The 21,132-nt window shown below is 39.4% G+C and overlaps 1 protein-coding gene across 2 annotated transcripts in view; it reads left to right on the forward strand.

Annotated features, from left to right (window-relative positions):
- Positions 1-1,413: 1,413 nt before the first annotated feature.
- Positions 1,414-21,132, forward strand: part of MRPL48 (mitochondrial ribosomal protein L48) — a 66,229-nt gene continuing 46,510 nt past the window's right edge. The window contains exons 1-4 of one of the 2 annotated variants that reach the window (XM_041730702.1): positions 1,414-1,604; positions 12,832-12,884; positions 14,464-14,493; positions 16,808-16,845. In XM_041730702.1, coding sequence (XP_041586636.1) covers positions 1,584-1,604; positions 12,832-12,884; positions 14,464-14,493; positions 16,808-16,845 — 142 coding nt within the window. In that variant the 5' untranslated portion in view covers positions 1,414-1,583. The remainder of the gene's footprint in view (positions 1,605-12,831; positions 12,885-14,463; positions 14,494-16,807; positions 16,846-21,132) is intronic. The other variant, XM_041730703.1, reaches the window with a different exon arrangement.

The raw sequence follows: 21,132 nt of genomic DNA on the forward strand, positions 1-21,132 counted from the left end.
CCTCTGCCTTCGGCTCAGGGTGTGATCCTGGAGTCCCGTGATCAAGTCCCACATTGGGACTCCTGCATGGAGCCTGCTTCTCCCTCTGCCTGTGTCTCTGCCTCTGTGTGTGTGTCTCTCATGAATAAATAAAATCTTAAATATTTTTAAATTATTGACTTAAATTGACATAACATGTTATATTAATTTCAGGTGTACAACATATTGATTTGACACTTCTATACATTACTCAGTGCTCATTATAAGCGTAACCACCATCAGTCACCACACAAGGTTAGTACAGTATTATTATGTTCCCTATGCTGTACTTTTCATTTCTGTAACTTATTTTATAACTTAAATTTGTACCTCTTAATCCCCTTCATCTATTTTGCCCAATCCCACTCACGTTCCCTCTGGACCACCAATTTGTTCTCTGTTTTGGTTTTAGATTCTACATATCAGTGAAATCATATGGTATTTGTCTTTCTCTTTTTGACTTATTTCACTTAGCATAATATTCTAGAGGTCCATTCACATTGTGGCAAATGCCTTTGCCCATTTTAAAATCGAATTGTTTTCTTGCTATTCAGTTGAATTCCTTATATTCTTTGGGTATTAACTCCTTAACAGATGTATGGTTTGCGACTGTTTTCTCCCATTCTGTAAGTTGTCTCTTCACTATATTGATTGTTCCTTTTGCTGCACAGAAGCTTTTTACTTTGATTAAATTCTCTATGAGCCACATAAGGGCAGGGATCATGTAATATTCATCTCTGTATTCCCAAGATTCAGTCAAAGGATTGGCACAAAGTCATGCTGAGCAAATGGTTTATGTGTGTAAAGAAAGTAAATGATTGTGCTGTGACTTTATTATCTCATGTGAGAAGGGATGTATCAGAGGGAAAACACTTTGCATAAAGGATACTGAATTTGAAACTCAACTCTGCTCCAGTTGGTTGGCCCTAGACAAGTCTCTTAACCTCTTGGAATATCCTTATATATAAAATCAAGTGATAATATTTCACTAAGAGGCTTCTGAGGCATAAATTGATGCTCTGAGCATAATGCATTGCACATAATGGTCACTCAAACGAAAGTAGTTATTATCAATTATCATGAGGCAACTGAATGTCAGAAAAGCTCACTTAGGGCCAAGCAGCTTATAAATCAAGGTTAGAAGTCAGATCTCCATGTCCTGTGCTAGCCACTGGAATGAATTAATTGAACAGGATCCCAGTTCTTGAAGAACTTACAATCAAATATGTGAAAGAGACAGTAACAGATAATACACAGTATGGTGGATGACATAGCAGAAACGTGTGCAAAGCATTGGGCCAACACAGAGGTGGCAATTAATTCTGCCTGGAAGAGCTGCAGTGAAGGTGACACTTCAGCTGTAGTGAGGGCGGAGTCTTGGAGAGTTTTCTAGATACTGAGTCTCAGAAGCTACCGGAACCAAGGTGCTGCGGGCACTGAGTCTCGGTCGGATATCGTTAATGGACACGGTCGAGGCGTTCCGTTAGTGTTTTCAGACGCCAGGGGGATCGCTGCAGCTTGGGCGGGTCTTCAACTTAAACGGTTCCCGGCGGCAGCAACAAAGGATGAACGGAGCTCTGGGAAAGGTAACGTATTTCCACGCACGCAGGGCGCGGCAGAGGTGGCGGGGAGAGCAGAGCTGGGAGGTGGCGGCGAGGATATCCCCGCCTCTGCAGACATCCGGGTCTGAGACACCGGCGAGAACAAGGTTCTCCCGGCAGCACACGCGGCGCCTTGTAGTCACGGGGCTGTGCTCCCTCCACTCCTTCCTCCGCGCGACCGGTGGCGCTGACCCGTGGGCCACGCCCCCTCCGCCAGCCACACTCGCCGCCCATTGGCCGGGAAGGAAGAGCCCCAAGGTGGGAATCTTGGAACCAGGATAAATTCCCATCATCTGTATGACCTTGAGCAGGTCACTTTAGTTTTGCACTACCAGAGTGGTTTCTAAGTTTACCGCTTTGACTTGGTAACCTGATGGGGCTGTGAGGCTACTTGGCGATAAGAAAGGGGTAATAAACCAAATTTTTACTTACAAAACCTTATTTAAATAACTGCAGTAAAAACCGTCTGAATCATGATAAATGAATGCATTCCTTGGTCTTCTCTTGCCCTCTTAACAGATTTCGGTTGTGTTCTTTTAGTTGTATAATGCTGCTTAGGATAATGACTTACTTTTAGCAATTTATGTTAAATTTTATTTTAGGCATTAATTGTAGAAATCTTATGTCCCTGATGTATATAGATCAGTATGATCTTTGCTGCTCATGGATCTACCAGTAGTTAATCTTGGGGTAGTCTCTGAATGTGGTCAGGCTTGCTTCCTTAATGGCTCAAACCTTACTTCTTTATAAAATAACTCATTAATATTCACTTTAGCCTAATTGTGAGAATTTGGCCACATCTGGTGAGAGGATAATAGGAGAAAAATCAGACAGTTTCAAAATTCCACTGTTACATATGGTCAGATTGGTGACTCCATGCTCCTGCTCCATTTGCTTTGATTCTGAGGGCTGCTGAAAGGAAGGGATAAGTTTTCAAGGCATACTGTTTCCTAACGTTCTATACTACAGGAGAGCCCATGTAAATCTGTCACTAGGGCATCACCTAAAGAAAAAAGGCCAGATAGACCTCTCTAAGTCTGATGTCACTGTTATCTTCCAGATGCCCTTTTTACTGATTTTATTCTTCCACTCTGCCCTACTGCTTTGGCTAGAGAGTCTCACTTGCAGTGCCCACACTCTCCTCACCACCTATCCAAATGCTGCATTCTTCAACACCCAGCTCAGGTCTCATATTTTCCATAAAACTTTTCTGACTACTCTGGCCAAAATGACTTTATTTTCTGAACTAGCTGCTTTATCTCTTGGCATCTAATCGTATGTAGTCTTGTGACCATCTTTGTCTCAGCCTGTCTGGCAGTGTTATTACTTTACCTTTACAAGGAAAACCCAGGGAATTTACATCAGACCTGGGTTCTATATCTTGCTATGTATTTGACCTTAGGTGTGTTGTTTGACCTCTCTGAGCTTCAGTTTCATGTCTGTAAAATGCAGATAATGATGCCCACCATACGGAATCATTGTAAAGATTATAGAAGATAATGTAAATAAGAGTACTTGTAAGGTACGAAGGACTATATATGCAGGAATACTGATATTATTCTAAAGTTTATATATTGCTTTCATTGTCATAATTTCATTTGATTTTCACAGGCACAACAAATGAGGAAATGGAAGCTACTGGCACAGGGTCTGGTACATAATAGGTTCTCAGATGTCCCACTGAATGCCTGAATTGTTAAATGCTTTTTTATAATAGGTCTACAGCCATTTAAGTGGTAGAGCTGAGACTGGAGCCTAGTGTTTCTACCTCTCCCAAGACCCCACTGCTTTTCCTTTTTTGAGTATTTCACATCTCCGTAGTTTGATAATCTTGGTTTTCTTCATCTGTGAAATGAATGAAAACCTTCCTTGACCTTCCAAGTTGCCAATCCTTCCCTTCCCTATCCAGCCCGTTACACTAATCTCACTTTACAATGTAATAAATAATTTGCTTATCTACTGTCTTCACTAGAAAGATTTGAGGGTAGGCAACAATATTTTCCTTATGTGTATATGTACCCAGACTACAGTGTACTTGGCCTGAAGTAGTACATGTTAAATACTGAGTGAAGGGATCCCTGGGTGGCGCAGCGGTTTGGCATCTGCCTTTGGCCCAGGGTGTGATCCTGGAGACCGGGGATCGAATCCCACGTCGGGCTCCCGGTGCATGGAGCCTGCTTCTCCCTCTGCCTGTGTCTCTGCCTCTCTCTCTCTCTCTGTGACTATCATTTAAAAAAAAAAAAAATACTGAGTGAATAAGTGACTGAACAAAAGTTAACATTACATGTAAGTACATGGTGGAGCTGGGACTAGAACTTCAAATTCTTAGCTCACTACTCTTTCTTTGGAAACCCAAGAAGTTTTTAGCTTCTAGCCCTCTCACATTTTATTTTATTTTTTTAAAGATTTATTTATTTTTTTTGAAAGAGAGAGAGAGAGCAGGCATATGAGCAAGGGGAGGAACAGAAACAAGGAGAGGAAGAGAATCTCCAGTAGACTCCCGCTGACCCTGGCGCCTGATGTGGGGCTCAATCCCAGGACCCTGAGATCATGACCTGAGCTGAAACCAAAAATTGAATGCTAAGCCAACTGAGCCATCCAGGCATCCCCCACTCACATTTTAGATGAGTGAAAAGCCCAACTTTACTGGAATAAAACTGGGTGGAATCTCATACCTCTCTGGTTTAATAGAAATAGTAAGTAGGAGTAGTTTTAAGACCATAATGGCTGAGGGGATGGGGTAACTGGTTGATGGACATTAAGGAGGGCACATGATGTAATGAGCATTGGGTATTATATAAGACTGATAAATCACTGACCTCTACTTATGAAACTAATATATTAAATGCTAATTAATTGAATTTAAATAATTTTTTAAAAAGACCATAATGCTGATATTCATCAAACCTCAGAAAACATACTGATCAATCAAGATGGCAGGATAATGTCTGTGGAAGTCAGAATCCACCAGGGAATGAGTAATGACTCACTTGCTGAGTTACTTTACACAGAAAATGGATGGTCCTTGAGTATCCAGTTTAGGTCTGGATATCACTTACCCTGAGATTACTGTTCTTTCCTCAGGGATTACCATACCTCTGAACCACAAGGATATGGTTAGGTCAGGGGTGGTGATCACAAAAGGTATGCCAGGAGGAGTAACCTTGGGGACTGATCTCATAGTAAAAAAACATTGAAGGCCAACATGGAGCAGAATTCCTATGAATAAATAACAATGAGAACTGAAGCAAACAAACCCAACAGATGTGAATTAGGAGGACATAAGATGTGAAATAGGAGGGCATAAATTTCAGGGTGGCTAGAAGGGCAGGGAATCTAAAAGCCCAGGAAAATGATCAAGAAGTTGGCTACTTCCTGGTCACTATTAGACTATAAGCTGTAGGACAGGGATATTTTACTAGTTTGTTCATGGCTTTATCTTCAGCAACTGTCATGCAGTAGAGTACATATTGTTTAATAAATGAGGAACTGAACAATCACTACCGTTATCACTGCTACCAAGTTGATCATTAACAATATGTTTTGCACTTGCTAAGTCCTTTTCATATATTATCTAATGCAATCATGTCAACAACTATATGAGGTAAGCATTTTTATAACTTCTTAAACTTTTTTAAAGATTTTATTTTTTTATTCATGAGAGAGAGAGAGAGAGAGAGAGAGAGAGAGAGAGAGGCAGAGACACAGGCAGAGGGAGAAGCAGGCTCCATGCAGGGAGCCTGGTGTGGGACTCGATCCTGGGTCTCCAAGATCACACCCTGGGCCGAAGGCAGGTGCTAAACCATTGAGCCACCAGGGATTCCCTATAACTTCTTTAAAGTTAAGGAGGGGCACCTGAGTGGCTCGGTTGGTTGAATGTCCGTCCAACTCTTGGTTTTCAATCTTTTCCTGATCTCAGGGTCATGGGTGTCTCCTTGGGATTCTCACTGCTCAGTGGGAGAGTATGCTTGGATTCTCTCCTCTCTGCCACCCAGAGTAAATAAATAAATCTTAAAAAAAAATAAGTGAAGTTTAGAGGAATTTATTAATCCAATCAGCAGATATTTATGGATCACCCACAGTGTGCCAGAAAGTATGGTAGATGTTGGGATGTAGCAGTTTCCTGTCTTCAGAGAACTTGTGTTCTTAGCAAAAGAGACAGGCTAAACATATAACTACTTAACTAATTGTGATAAATGCCCCCAAATAAATATTCTGGGTGCTATGTAAGTGTATAACAGCAGGATCCAAATAAATCTGAGCAGTAAGGAAAGTTTTCTTGAGGATTTTACATGACTAAGACTTAAAGAATGATAGAATTTGGGACGCCTGGGTGGCTCAGCGGTTGAGCGTCTGCCTTAGGCTCAGGGCGTGATCCCGGGATCTGGGATCGAGTCCTACATTGGGCTCCTTGTGGGGAGCCTGCTTATGTCTCTGCCTCTCTCTGTGCCTCTCATAAATAAATAAAATCCTAAAAAAAAAAAAAAAAAAGGAACAATAGAATTTAAACAGAGAGAATAAGGCCCTGAAATGAGAATATATTTGAAGTTCCAGAGGGCCCAGATGAAATTGGGAGGGAGGGAAGCAGTGGGGCTTGGATCAAGGGAGGGTATGCAGAGAAATATGGGGATGAGGCTTGGGGAGATGGTAGAGGATTAGACTTAACATTTTAGGTAACCACAGTTATTTTGAAACAATTTAGCCCTGGAGGAAGGTAGGATACAGGGCTTAGCAAAGCTCAACTGCAGCCTAGAAATACAATCTAACAGTTATGCTAGAAGGCCAGATATTTTCTTTTCTTTTCTTTTCTTTTCTTTTCTTTTCTTTTCTTTTCTTTTCTTTTCTTTTCTTTTCTTTTCTTTTCTTTCTTTCTTTCTTCTTTCTTTCTTTCTTTCTTTTCTTTTCTTTTTCTTTCCTTTTCTCTTTTCTCCTTCCTTCCTTCCTTCCTTCCTTCCTTCCTTCCTTCCTTCCTTCCTTTCTTTTTTTCATGATCATATTATTACATTTAGCAATCAAAAGCATGGGTGTGGAAAAACAAAACAAAACAAAACAAAACAATGACATTAAAACCCTTTGTTGGAATGCTTTACACTTTCCACAGAACAGAAACTGAAATAACCTATTACACAATTAGTCACAAATACAGTCCTCAAGTTTTTTGCCCATACACATGAGTATGGTCTAAAACTTGTCTTTGTAGCAGGTAGGCCCTGCCACCACTGTGCTTGGCTGAATTCACAAATCCATTGTAACCTGTGGCTTCCCTGTCACTTCCCTGGCTCTCCTCTCCTACTAGGCTTTGTTTCCTGGCAGTAATTAAAACCTTCTGTTACTGCCATAGCTGCTGCTGCTGCTGGAATCGCCATAGTCACCTTGGTTTCATGATTTGCCAAAGTATTGGCCTCCACCACCATAGGGGCCAGAGCTTCTGCCTCCAAAATGTCCTCCTTTTAGGGTCCAACATTTGAGGATTGATTGTTGTAATTGCCAAAGTTATAGCTTGCGCTACCTCCAAAGTGGCTTCTATCATTAGCAAATCCATTACAGCCATCTCCACTGCCCTGTATCCACCACTACCTCGACTGACACCAAAGCCACCTACCCCACTGAAGTTACCTTGCAACCAAAGTTGTCATTCCCACCAAAACCACCTCCACAGTTTCCAGAACCACTTCAGTCTCTCTGGCTGGATGAAGCACTAGCCATCTCTTGCTTATATAGGGCTTTCCTTACTTCACAGTTGTGGCCATTCACAGTATGGTATTTTTTTAATGACAGTCTTGTCTACAGAGTCATGGTCATCAAATGTTACAAAAACAAAGCTTCTCTTTCTGCCCCTGCCTCGGTCAGTCATGATCTCAATCACTTCAATTTTCCCATACTATTCAAAGTAATCTCTCAGATGATGTTCTTCAGTGTCTTCTTTAATGCCACCAACAAAAATCTTTTTCACAGTTAAATGGGCACCAGATCTTTGAGAATCTTCTCTTGAGACAGCTCTCTTTGGTTCTCTTCCATCCACCTTGTGTGGCCTTGCATTCATGGCTGCATCTACCTCTTCCACAGTGGCATACGTGACAAACTTAAAGCCTTTGGAGTGCTTGGTGTTTGGACCCTCATATTCACACAGTCCGTAAGGGTTCCTCGTTGCTCAAAATGACTTCTCAGACTTTTCTCAGACTTTCATCCATTGTTTCAAAGCTCCAGCCTCCAGTGAAGAACTTCCACAGCTGCACAGGCTCTTTGGGAGACTGACTTAGACATGACGGTGGTGGGAGAGGAAACTTTAACAATGCTTACTTGGTGGCGTCCACAGGCAGAAAGCTCTTTTTTAAAAAATTGAGATATAATTCACATACTATAATATCCACCCTTTTAAGATGGAAAATTCAGTGGTTTTTAGTACATTTACAAAGTTGGGCAGCTATCATCACTATCTAATTCCAGAACATTTCCTTTACTCAAAAAAAAAAAAAACCCATAAGCAGTTATTCTTCATTCGTCCCTCTGCTCATCCCCACATAACCCCTAATCTGCTTTGTGGGTATAGATTTGTCTGTTCTTGTCATTTCATGTAAATTAAATCATATGTACACAAGGCCAAGTATTTCTTTAGTGACTTGCCAAAGATCATACAACTATTAAAATGGAAGTTTTGATATTCAAACCCATGTTTGTGTGAATCTATAACCTGTGCTCTTAACTGCCATAAAGACTTAGTTCAAAGACAGACTTTGACACTCAACATATTAAACATATTAAGAAGAGATCTAGACCAAAGGGAAAACTATTAACAAAAGCAATTTTGAAAGAACTTGGGAAAAGGTCAGCTAGAAGACCACTCGCCAGCTGTGTGCTTTGGGCATATTGATTCACCTTTCCAAGCTTTAGTTTCTTCACAGTAAAATGAGAGTAGAAAAACCTACCTCACGGAACGGTTGTGAGGATTTAAGGAAATGATGTTTGGCATATAGCAGGTGCTCAACAAATGGTAGGATTATTGATACTATTATTATTAGCATATGAATTTCATGAATTGGTATTACTCTTTTGAGAGGTAGTGTGGTAGACTGGAAGACATGGGGTTTGGATTCAGTCAGCCATGGGTTTGAATTCTTGGTACCTCTTATCAAACCTATAACTTTGGACAATTTTCCTAAGCCTCTCATTTTTCCTCTGTAAAATAGACGCAATTGTCTCAATTATGTCTCTATCGGAGTAGTGTAAAGATGAACTGAAAGAGTATGTGTAAAGTGATTAGCACAAAGGATATACTCAGTAAGCGGTAGAAACTGCCATTTTAAATATTTGTTTATAAACAAAAGTATTCTGTTAATACCTGTAAAACAGCTTTTAGTTGCCTGCCTCATGGGCCCCTGACTCACTACTGTCTCCACTCACCTAAGGGTTCTGGTGTGTGAAGCTAGTCATACGGTCTAGATTTGGCCTCATGACTTCAGTCTTTAGTAGCTGTGCGGTCCCTCTGTTCTTGGCTCCCGAGCTAACGGCACAAGTATTTTTGTAACCCACTGCAGCAGCTGTGTCCCTGTTCATTCATTCATTCACTAACGTCACCACCCTCTTTATTTGCTGCAGAGCTATAGCCGCTCTTCATTTGCTGACTGGGGGGAGTGGGTATTTGTGGATATAGTCCCAAAATAGATTACTTTTGTTCTGATAAATAATGCCAAGCATTGCAGGGGAGAGGAAGCACATTTCCCAGAGCTGAAAGGGAGAGTTCACACCACAATTTGAATGTCTTCCAGAAAGTTGTCAACCCTTAAGCCTGGCTTTTAGATAATTAAATCCTTTGCTTTTGTAGAGACTGAGAAATCTGAGTGATTAACGTGAGGGAAAAAATCAGTGTCATCTAGATCTTTCTTCCCATTCAGTTCCTCTTCTGTATGAAGTGGCCTACTTAAGAATATATTCTGAGGGTGCCTGGTTGGCGGAGTCAGTTAAGCATATAACTCTTGGTTTCGGCTCAGACCCTCTCCCTCTGTCCTGCCTCACTCATGCTCTCTCTCTCTCTCTCTCTCTCTCTCTCAGAAAAGTAAATAAATTGTTAAAAAAAAAAAATTGAGGAGGGGGAAGGGAGAAGCTTGAGCAAATTTAGGAAAAGTCTCCCAGAGAATGAAGAGAAGATTGGAAATGATATGAATAGTTGGAAGGAAGGGCAAAATGCATAGGTGATCCTAAAAACTGCAATTAAATCGGATACTAAAGGACTTTGTAATTATGCGTGCAGTATGCTTAACCTAATATTGGCTGGCATAAAAAGCAGGGAAGACAACAGGGAGCCCCAGGAGACAGGAGCTCCAGCCACTAGCCAGTACTTCTGCCAGTACTTCCCCTCTCTGGAGTTAGAATAGATGAGTCTAAGGTTCCTCCAGTCCCAAGATCTATCAACCATGACGAACAGAATAGAGATGAGTGAACAGAATATATATTTATTTTATAATAAAATAAAATATTTTAGGGAGAAGGAGAGGGAGAATCTCAAGCAGACTCCATGCTGAGCACAGAGCCAGACGTAGGGCTTGATCTCACAACCCTGAGCTCATGACCTGAACAAAACCAAGAGTTGGTTGCTTAACTGACTTGAGCCACTGAGGGGTACCGCCCCCCCCGATTTCTTAAGCACTAACAGATTTGAGAGAGGGTGTTGAATAGTGGGAAACTTAATGGACTTTAGGGTCAGAGAATCCTAAGATCCTATGCTAATTCTAATAGTGGCTGTTTGACTTTGGGTAAATTATTTAATCTCCATTTCTTCAACTGTAAAATGGGATAATAATACAGAATAATAATATTCTGTAAGGGAATTATGATTTAGATATATGGTAGGTACTCAACAAAATAGATGTGGATGCTTAATAAATGGTAGCCATGATTATCACTCATTCACTTTCTAATCATTTATTTATTTACAAAAACAAATCTTGATTGAATGTCTATAATGTACCTGAGAGGAATACAACATGACCCTTGCCCCTGAGGAGTTTTTGTTTAGCATAGTGATGTATGGGTGTTTGAAGAGTTCCAGTGAATCTCCCTAAGTAGTGTGCAAACTTTTGGATATTCATGATTATATTTATTTTTCTGAGGAGAATGTTCATGAGTGAGCACATTCTCAATGTGCTCAGTGTTACAGACATAACACTCCAAAAGCTAAAAACTTCTCCTGGCCATTTCCACCTGAATTTCCTGCCAGAGGTGCTTATTATTCATACCACCTATTTTGACTTAAATCCTATAATACCTGTGGTTCTGTTTAGCTGTTTAATACAGGTGTATGTCTGTATCTCCAATCATTTGAACTCCTCCAGGATAGGGATTGTGCTTACATTTTTTTGAACAGCTTTATTGAGATACTATTTATATATTTACCCATTTAAAATATATAATTCAATGACTTTTAATATATTCAAAGTATGAGGTACCTGGCTGGCTCAGTCAGTACAGTATGGGAGAGTATGTGACTCTTGATCCCAGGGTCACGTGTTTGAGCCCCACATTGGGCTTAGAGATTACAGGTGTGTGTGTGTGTGTATACTCAGAATATGCATCCATTACTACAATCAATTTCAGAACATTTTCATCACCCCAAAAAGAAACTCCATTATCTCTTAGTTGTCATCCCTACCACCCCAAACCCTGCAGCTCTAATCAACCACTAATCTATTTTCTTTGTCTATAAATTTGCCTGTTCTGGGTATTTCATATTAATGGAGTCATACAGTATTTTTCTCTTTCTAACTAGCTTCTTTCACTTAGCATAATATTTTCAAAGTTTGTCTATTTGTTACATTTTGTTTTTATATTCCCTTTAATACTCAGCACAGTAGTTGGCATATAATAGCCTTTTAAAAATAATATTTATTTTAGAATTGTTTTAGAATTACAGATAAGTTGCAAAGATAGTACAGAGAATTCCCATATACCTCATATCCAGTTTTGCCTATTACTGTCTTTAGTATGGTATGCTTTTCATAATGAACTGAAATTAATATATTATTACTAATTAAAGTCCATACTTTATTCGTATTTCTTTCATTTTTTAAAATCTTTTTTTTTTAAAGATTTTATTTATTTATTCATGAGAGAGAGAGAGAGAGAGAGGCAGAGACACAGGCAGAGGGAAAAGCAGGCTCCATGCAGGGAGCCTGACGTGGGACTCGATCCTGGGTCCCCAGGATCAGGCCCTGGGCTGAAGGCGAAGCTAAACCGCTGAGCCATCTGGGCTGCCCTCATTTTATAAAATCTAATGTCATTTTTCTGTTCCAGGATTCCATCTGGAATATTATATTACATTTAGTCATCATGTCTCCTTAGGCTTCTCTTGTCTGTGACAGTTTCTCAGACTTTCTTTTGTGTAATAGGATTTTAACATATACATATTGAAAGGATTGTTTGATATTGATATTATATACATTTTGATTAAATTGTTACCATTAGAGGATAGGAATTTCTCTTCATGTTATGGGGCCTTAGGACATTTAGAATTTATTACCTAATTGCTTTATAAAAAGACCTTTATGTTAAACACTCCTTTAGTAAAGCTATTCCACTGTTGTTTCCAGTGGGTGCCAGCAGGGCAGAGTGAGTTTGAAAGAAAGGGAGGGTGGAAACTTAGAGAGGAAAGCTGCCATTGCTACCGCCTCCTCTCATTATTATTGTTTTGTTGATATTGATGTCATTATTATTACTAAGACAGTGTGCTGTAACAGAGGCACACTTTTTTGTGGAGTAAAACAGTCCTCTTAGACACTTATTAGCCATAATTTCTTGGAATATAAACTCTGTGAGCCTCAGTAGTCTCATCTGTGAAATTGTCTTGCAGTCTTTTGAGAATTAGGGAATGGTTTAAGTCCTTTGCCACAGTGCCTGCGCTTGGCAGATGCATAACTGTTGATTGATATAAGAAAAAAAATAAATCAAATTAGAAAGGGAAAATAAAGGGGAAAAAAAGGCAGCATGGATGGGGGACTTCTGTTTTTTTAGCATTTTCTGTAGTGGGTAGAATAAGAATGTGGAAGACCTTGATTTGTCTTCATGTTCAGGATTCACTGAGGGACAGCTTCTTTGCTAGACAAGAGCATTTGGGGGTCCTTTTTGCATTGTTTACTTTGGGTTTCTAGCCTCTTTCTGAAGAGGTGCTTGGAAGGCTATGAATAATTAAGATTGTTCTAACATGACTATTTTGCTGTAGATGCTGTGTCTGAGGACCGATACCATTTTTAAGCAAGCCTTTTTTCTCTTAAGGTAAGGATATTAATAACAATGGTTAAATATAGTTAATATTTGCATTCTGCTAGGTATTTCATCCATCATTTTTCTTTCATCATCTCCACTTAAATGTCTACTGAGCATCTCGGGTATTAACTCCCCTGCCATTTTGCTTTTTCCCCATTCTCAGGAAATGATGACTCCATTCATCTAGTTGCCCAGGCCAAAGTCCGTGTAGTCATCCTTGACACTGTTATTTCTCTCACTTTACATCCAATTCTTTTTTTTTTTTTTTAATTTTTATTTATTTATGATAGGAACACAGTGAGAGAGAGAGGCAGAGACACAGGCAGAAGGAGAAGCAGGCTCCATGCACCGGGAGCCCGACGTGGGATTCGATCCCGGATCTCCAGGATCGCGCCCTGGGCCAAAGGCAGGCGCCAAACCGCTGCGCCACCCAGGGATCCCCTACATCCAATTCTTTAACAATCCTCTCAGCTCTACTTTTGAAATATAGACAGAATAAAATCTGTCTATATAGATTATTATTATTAGAATAAAATCTGTCTATATAAAATCATTTGTCATCTCCAGTTTCAGGTCTCATGCTTTCTGTTTTGCTAAACTACTAGGGACCAGCTCCTTGTAATCTTCTTTACTACCGTCCTCCTGCCTCTTAACTTAGGCCCTTGCTTTTGCTTTTCCCTTTTATCCTTCACAATAAAATCAAAATGATTCTTTTTGTTTTTTAAAATGTTTAAAAATGATTTTATTTATTCATTTGAGAGAGTGAGAGAGAGAGAGCAGGAGCAGAGGAGGGGCAGAGGGAAAGGGAGAAGCAGATTCCCTGCTAAGCAGGGAGTTCAAGGCCCACATTGGGGGTGGACCCTACTTAAAAAAATTTAGGGGTGCCTGGGTACTTGGTTGAACGTCAGACTCTTGATTGTGGCTCAGGTCATGGTCTCGGGGTCTTGTGATCGAGCCCTACCCACATTGGTTACATGCTCAGGGTTCCATGCTCAACACGGAGCCTGTGCCTCTCCCTCTGCTCCTGCCCCTATGTGCTTGCACACACATGAACTCTCTCTAAAATAAATAAATAAATCTTAAACTTTCTTTCTTTCTTTCTTTCTTTCTTTCTTTCTTTCTTTCTTTCTTTCTTTCTTTCTTCTTTCTTTCTTTCTTTCTTTCTTTCTTTCTTTCTTTCTTTCTTTCTTTCTTCTTTTTCTTTCTTTCTCTTTCTTTTCTTTCTTTCTTTTTTTTTTCTTTCAGATTTTATTTATTTATTCATGAGAGACACACAGAGAGAGGCAGAGACAGGCAGAGGGAGAAGCAGGCTCCACGCAGGGAGCCCACATGGGACTTGATCCCGTATCCCCAGGATCAGGCCCTGGGCTGAAGGTGGCACTAAACCACTGAGCCCCCTGGGCTGCCCATTAAAAATTTTTCTAAAAAAAGATATCCATATGGCTTGATCTCCTCACTTCATTCAGGTTTGTGCCCAAATATCATCTCATTAGAGAGGTCTTCCCTGACTACCCTATGTAAAATAGTGTCCTCTCCCTCCATCAGTCTTTATTATTTCCTTACCTTGCTTTATTTTTCTTCATTGCAGGTATCACCACCTGACACATTTTATATATAGGTATATGTATGGTTACTTAAATTGTCTTCCCCACCCACCCCCTTGAATACAAGCATTATGTACCTAAGGATTTTGTTAGTCTAGTTTACTGCTGTATCCTTAGAGCCTAGAATGGTATCTGGCACATATTAGGCATTTAATAAGTATTTGTTTAATGAATGAATAGATCCTCATAGTGACCTGGTGAAATGGGTCTTATTATCTTAATTTTATACATAAATAACTGAGGTCCAGAGAGGTAAATTAATTGCTCTAAGATGACATAGCTAATATGAGTTGGAGTTAAGATTCAAACCCAAGTTTTTTTTCCCACTGCCTTTCATATACAGTTTGCTACCCCCTACTGTTTCTCTCTAGATGGTAATGAATGGTATTTGGTAATTTATTTCTCTATTCAGCAGATATTCACTGAGTGTCTTACGTGTGGCAGCCATATGATATAAAACAATGAATTATATATCTCCCTGGATCGCATGGCACTTATGAGCCTGCATGATTTCTTTAATCCCTTACATTTATTGAAGCCTCTCTCCTGTGATTTCTTTTCCATCTTAATCTATTTCCCCATCATTAATCAGACGACTATTCAGTAAGTACTACTATAGCACCATGCTTACTATAGAACTATTTTACACATTCTCTCTAATTTTTACAAAAACATTACAGGACAAATATAGATTTTGTCATTTTACAAAAAAGGAAACTGGCTCAGAGAGTTTAAGATAGATTTTCAGTCCCATGAGATTATACTATTATTATCTGCATTTTAAAGAGATGAGATAACTGAGTTACAGAGATATGAAAGAACATATGGAAGGTCACAGTTTGGAAATGGTACAGTCAACATTTAATCACAGATCTGCTTGTTTCCAACTTGTACTACAATTTAGTTTTGAAACTTTGCAGGATGCTGAGTTCAAATAAAATATCTGATAACCTGGTTTGCCAAACAGAGCCGTATGATTCTCTTCCATATTCTATAACTTCCGTATTCAGTCTGGCTCTCATTGTTCTCATTGCTGTTCCTTCCTCTCTGTCCTCTTTGCAGGGCTACTGCAAGGACCACCTTACTGGTTCTCTTGCCTCAGTCTCACCTCATCCCATTCATCGCTCACCTGCTGCCAGGGTTAACTTTTCTTTTCTTTTGTTTTCTTTTTTCTTTTCTTTTCTTTTCTTTCTTTCTTTTCTTTTCTTTTTTTCCTTTCCTTTCCTTTCTTTCTTTCTTTCTTTCTTTCTTTTCTTTCTTTTTCTTCTTCTTCTTCTTCTTCTTCTCCTTCTCCTTCTCCTTTTTCTGAGTTTATTTATTTATTTGAGAAAGAGAGAGAATACAAGCTGGAGAGAGAGGGAGAGGGAGAAGCAGACTACCCGCCAAGTGGGGAGCCTGACAGGGGACTTGATCCCAGGACCTGGAGATCATGACCTGAGCTAAAGGCAGACGCTTCACTGGCTGAGTCACCCAGGGACCCCAGGGTTAACTTTCTAAAACTTGATCATAGTGGCCCTGCACTTAAACTCTGTTAGGAGCTTCCCACTGCCTATATATAGTAAACATCAAACTTCTTAGCACAGAGCATGAGGTTCTTCACAATGTGGCCTTTGATTCATCTCTTTCACCAATCTGCCTTTTCCCTGTTGCTTAAGTTCTACTCACACCCAGCTGTTTGTTCTTCCCAGAGCATACCACTTTCACGCCTTTCCCTAGAATGCTTTTCCTTAAGGCTAAGTAATCAAGAACAGTTCTTCATTTTTAAAACTCAGGTCACATGGTTTTACCCCCCTAGTTGGAATGACCACACTTTACTTGGTGTTCCATCAAATCTTGAACAAGTGTTTGTTCTGGATCAGCATGAAATTGTGGATCACATTTGTTTACGTACCTCTCTCCCAGCTAGGCCATATATAGAGACATTTTACTTATTTTTGCATCTTCACGATGTTTGGCACATAATAGGTACTTAATGATGTTTATGGAAAGAAGGGAAGGAAGGAATAAGGAAATATCTAGCATTGACTTATCCTTGATGAAAAGCATACAAGTTTTGTTACTGTGTAGATTATTTTTTTTTTAAAGACTTTATTTATTTATTCATAGAGACACACATAGAGAGAGAGGGAGGCAGAGACACAGGCAGAGGGAGAAGCAGGCTCCATGCAGAGAGCCTGACGTGGGACTCGATCCAGGGTCTCCAGGATCACGCCCTGGGCTGCAGGCAGCACCAAACCGCTGCGCCACCGGGGCTGCCCAAGTTTTGTTACTGTGTAGATTAAATGTGGGTATCTAATTTTATTCAACATACTCTTTCCCTCTTTTTAGGCTCAGGACTTCAGGAGAAAATCCCATCTGTTCTGCAGGTATGTGGTTACTTCCTTATCTAGTCTGCTTGCTTTAAGTGACCCTGTAACACTCTATAATAATTTTGTCTAGAAAGATTCCTAACATACCTTTGAGAAGAGTGGCTAGAAGTACATTCCACCCTTCACATGGAATAGGACAAGGGCAAGAATAGAAAGTGGTGGTTAAGAGCAAGAGCTCTTTAGTATGTTTGGATCCCAGCTCTACCACATACTTACTCTGTGACCTTTGGCTACTTCTCCATGCCTTGCTTTCCTTACTTAAAACAATGAGGACAATTATAGTACAACCTACAGTGAATTTAAAGATTCAGTGAGGTAAAATATATAAAGTTAGTTATTATAGTTATGATTGCTACTATTTCAGACCTCTCTTTTATGTCCGTCATAGTCTAGGCAAGGGCTTTTCATATAGTATTTTGTCCAAAAAGAATGTCCATTCATTCTGATTAACTCAATGAATTCAGTCTGTTTCAACCCCATTAGTTGTCCTTTCTGGTTTGTCTATTATGTGATAAATTTCCAAATAGTTGTTTGATTTTAATGACATCTGTCATTTGTCTAAAGAGTATCAGGGGAAAAGGAATGGGAAAAAATAAGGGAACTAACATTTACTGAGTACCTGATATATGCGAGGCAATACAGAAGATTTTATATCTGTTAATTTTTTCAGCAGATGGCAGCAACTTGTAGAGCATCACCATTTCTACCAGCCCCAAAGCCCAGCATCTCAAAATATGAGCTTCTTTTAATTTATTCATTTTCTCAACAGACATTTATTGTACCAGGATGTGTTTTAGGTGCGGGGTATACAGAATTGAGAGGATACAGTCCTTGCCATTTGGAAGCTTAATAGTCTTAAAAGAATTTTTTCCCCAAGAACACTGCAGTGAACACTCACCATTTAGATTGAACTGTTGACATTTCACTTTCTCTATCAGGCATCATGATATCTCACATTTAAATACCTCAGCATGCATTTCTAGAAATAAGGACTTTCTATACATTCTGTTAAAGAACCAGAACACCAAAAAAAAAAAAAAAAAAAAAAAAAAAGAACCAGAACACCATTATCTCATTCATGAAAATTAATAGTAAAGCTCCCTTATTTTTATTTATTTATTTATTTATTTATTTATTTATTTATTTATTTATATTTTTTGTAAAGCTCCCTTATGATCCAATATTCTACCCGTTTCCATAATTATTCCCAAAATGTCTTTTTCCCCAAAAAATGTCTTTTGTGGGTGTTGTTTATAAGCAGAAGCCAATGAAGTTTCTTTCACATTTTGTATTTCACTGTTGTGTCACCTTTGATCTAGATAATCTAATCAGTTCTACCACTTGTTTTTTCCTATAACAGTGACTTTTTGATTATGTCAGATCATTTATCTTATAGAATGTCCTCCCTTGTTGATTCGTCTGATGATTTCCTAGTGGTGTTGTAGAACATGGTCTTTTTCTTTCCTACAATTGAGAAGTTAAACCGAAAAGCTTGAGTACACTTAAGTTAAACTATTTACGTAAGAAAATTTTGTAACTGATGGCCTGAACTTCATATGGCATCCTATCAGGAGATTAAAACAAATAACTGAATATCTTATTATCAAAGTGAAAAACATTCATTTTAAAGAAAATGGGAAATAGGGACGCCTGGGTGACTCAGTGGTTGAGCATCTGCTTTGGTTCAGGGCATGATCCCAGGATCCTGGGATTGAGTCTTGCATCAGATTCCCCATAGAGAGCTCAGGCTCCTGTTTCTCCCTTTGCCTATGTCTCTGCCTCTCTCATGAATAAATAAATAAATAAATCTTAAAAAAAAAAGAATATGGAAAATAAACACTTAGAGCAGCCCCAGTGGCGCAGCGGTTTAGGGCTGACTGCAGCCTAGGGTGTGATCCTGGAGACCCGGGATCAAGTCCCACGTCGGGCTCCCTGCATGGAGCCTGCTTCTCCCTCTGCCTGTGTCTCTGCCTCTCTCTCTCTGTGTGTCTCTCATGAATAAATAAATAAAATATTTAAAAAAAAGAAAAGAAAAGAAACACTTATATACAAGAAGAAGCTGAAGAAGACAGATAATAAAAAATCACCTGTAATCATATCATCTAGAGATTATTGTTTAATATTTTGTTGTGTATCCTAACAGGTCTTTTTCTATTTCTCTCTTCATAGATAGATAGATAAGTAGGTAGGTAGATGGATTTTTTGCTTTGTTTTGCAGTAATGGGAACAAATTATACATAATTTTTTTAAAGCTCTATTTATTTTAGAGAGGGAGCAAGCTCAAGCAGAAGAGGCAGCAGGAGAGGGAGAAGGAGAGACCTCAAGCAGACTTCACACTGAGCTTAGAGCCAAATGTGGGGCTTTATCCCATGACCCTGAGATCAGGACCTGAACCGAAAGCAAGAGTCAGATGCTTAACTGACAACCCCACCCAGGCACCCTGATATATAATGTTTTTTTTTTCATTTGTTTTTATTTAAGTTCGATTTGCCAACATATAGTATAACACCCAGTGCTCATCCCATCAAGTGCCCTCCTCAGTGCCTGTCATCGAATTACCCCAACCCCCCCGCCTACCTCCCCTTCTGCAACCCTTTGTTGGTTTCCCAGACTTAGGAGTTTCTCATGGTTTATCTCCTTTAATTTTTCCCACTCAGTTCCCCTCCTTTCCCTTATAATCCCTATAACTATATCTCATATTCCCCATATGAGTGAAATCATATGATGATTGTTCTCTGATTGACTTATTTTACTCAGCATAATACCCTCCAGTTCCATTCAGGTCGAAGCAAATGGTGGGTATTCGTCCTTTCTGATGGCTGAGTAATATTCATTGTGTATATAGACCACATCTTCTTTATCCATTCATCTGTCAAAGGACATCATGACTCTTTCCACAGTTTGGCTATTGTGGATATTGCTGCTATGAACATTGGGGTGCAGGTGTCTCGGCATTTCACTACATCTGTATCTTTGAGGTAAATACCCAGTAGTGTAATTGCTGGATTGTAGGGTAGCTGTATTTTTAACTTTTTGAGGAACCTCCACACTATTTTCCAGAGGGGCTATACCAGTTTGCATTCCCATCAACAGTGCAAGAGGGTTCCCCCTTCTCCACATCCTCTCCAACACTTGTTTCCTGTCTTGTTAATTTTCACCATTCTCATTGGTGTGAGGTGGTATTTCATTGTGGTTTTGATTTGTATTTCCCTGATGGCAAGTGATGCGCAGTATTTTCTTATGTGCTTGTTGGCCATGTCTATGTCTTCTTTGGTGAAATTTCTGTTCATGTCTTCTGCCCATTTCATGATTGGATTGTTTATTTCTTGGGTGTTGATTTTAGTAAGTTCTTTATAGATCTTAGATACTAGCCCTTTATCTGATATGTCGTTTGCAAATATCTTCTCCCATTCTGTAGGTTGTCGATTGTTTCTTTTGCTGTACAGAAGCTTTTTATCCTGATAAATTCCCAATGGTTCATTTTTGCTTTTGTTTCCCATGCCTTCATAGATGCATCTTGCAAAAAGTTACGGTGGCCAAGTTCAAAAAGGGTGTTGCCTGTGTTCTTCTCTAGGATTTTGATGGATTCCTGTCTCACGTTTAGACCTTTCAACCATTTTGCGTTTATCTTTGTGTAAGAGAATGGTCTAGTTTCCTTCTTCTGCATGTGGTTGTTCCAATTTTCCCAGCACCATTTATTGAAGAGACTGTCCTTTTTCCAGTGGATAGTCTTTCCTGCTTTGTCAAATATTAGTTGACCATAGAGTTGAGTGCCCATTTTTGGGTTCTCTATTTTGTTCTATTGATCCATGTGTCGGTTTTTGTGCCAGTACCATACTGTCTTGATGATCACAGCTTGGTAATACAGCTTGAAATCTGGCATTGGTTTTCTTTTTCAATATTCCTCTGGCTATTCAGGGTCTTTTCTGATTCCATACAAATCTTATTTGTTCCAACTCTTTGGGAAAGTCCATGGTATTTTGATAGGGATTGCATTGAATGTGTAAATTGCCCTGGGTAGCATAGACATTTTCACAATATTTATTCTTCCAATCTATGAGCATGGAATGTTTTTTTTTTTAAATGTCTAAAAGGTTTTATTGTGTTAATAAAACTCAGAGGTGGTCAAGACTTGGGTACACACAGGGATGGAATGTAAAATAGTCGTAATGTTATGACTTCATTTTTCATTTTGTGTTTTCAACTCTGCCTTGAAAATCAGAGATGGCTTCTTGGGTAACCTTTTGGGATCACCCAGATGTCTTGGGATCACTTTCTGCAACC

Source organism: Vulpes lagopus, chromosome 15 (assembly GCF_018345385.1).
Source record: "Vulpes lagopus strain Blue_001 chromosome 15, ASM1834538v1, whole genome shotgun sequence".
NCBI lineage: Eukaryota > Metazoa > Chordata > Mammalia > Carnivora > Canidae > Vulpes > Vulpes lagopus.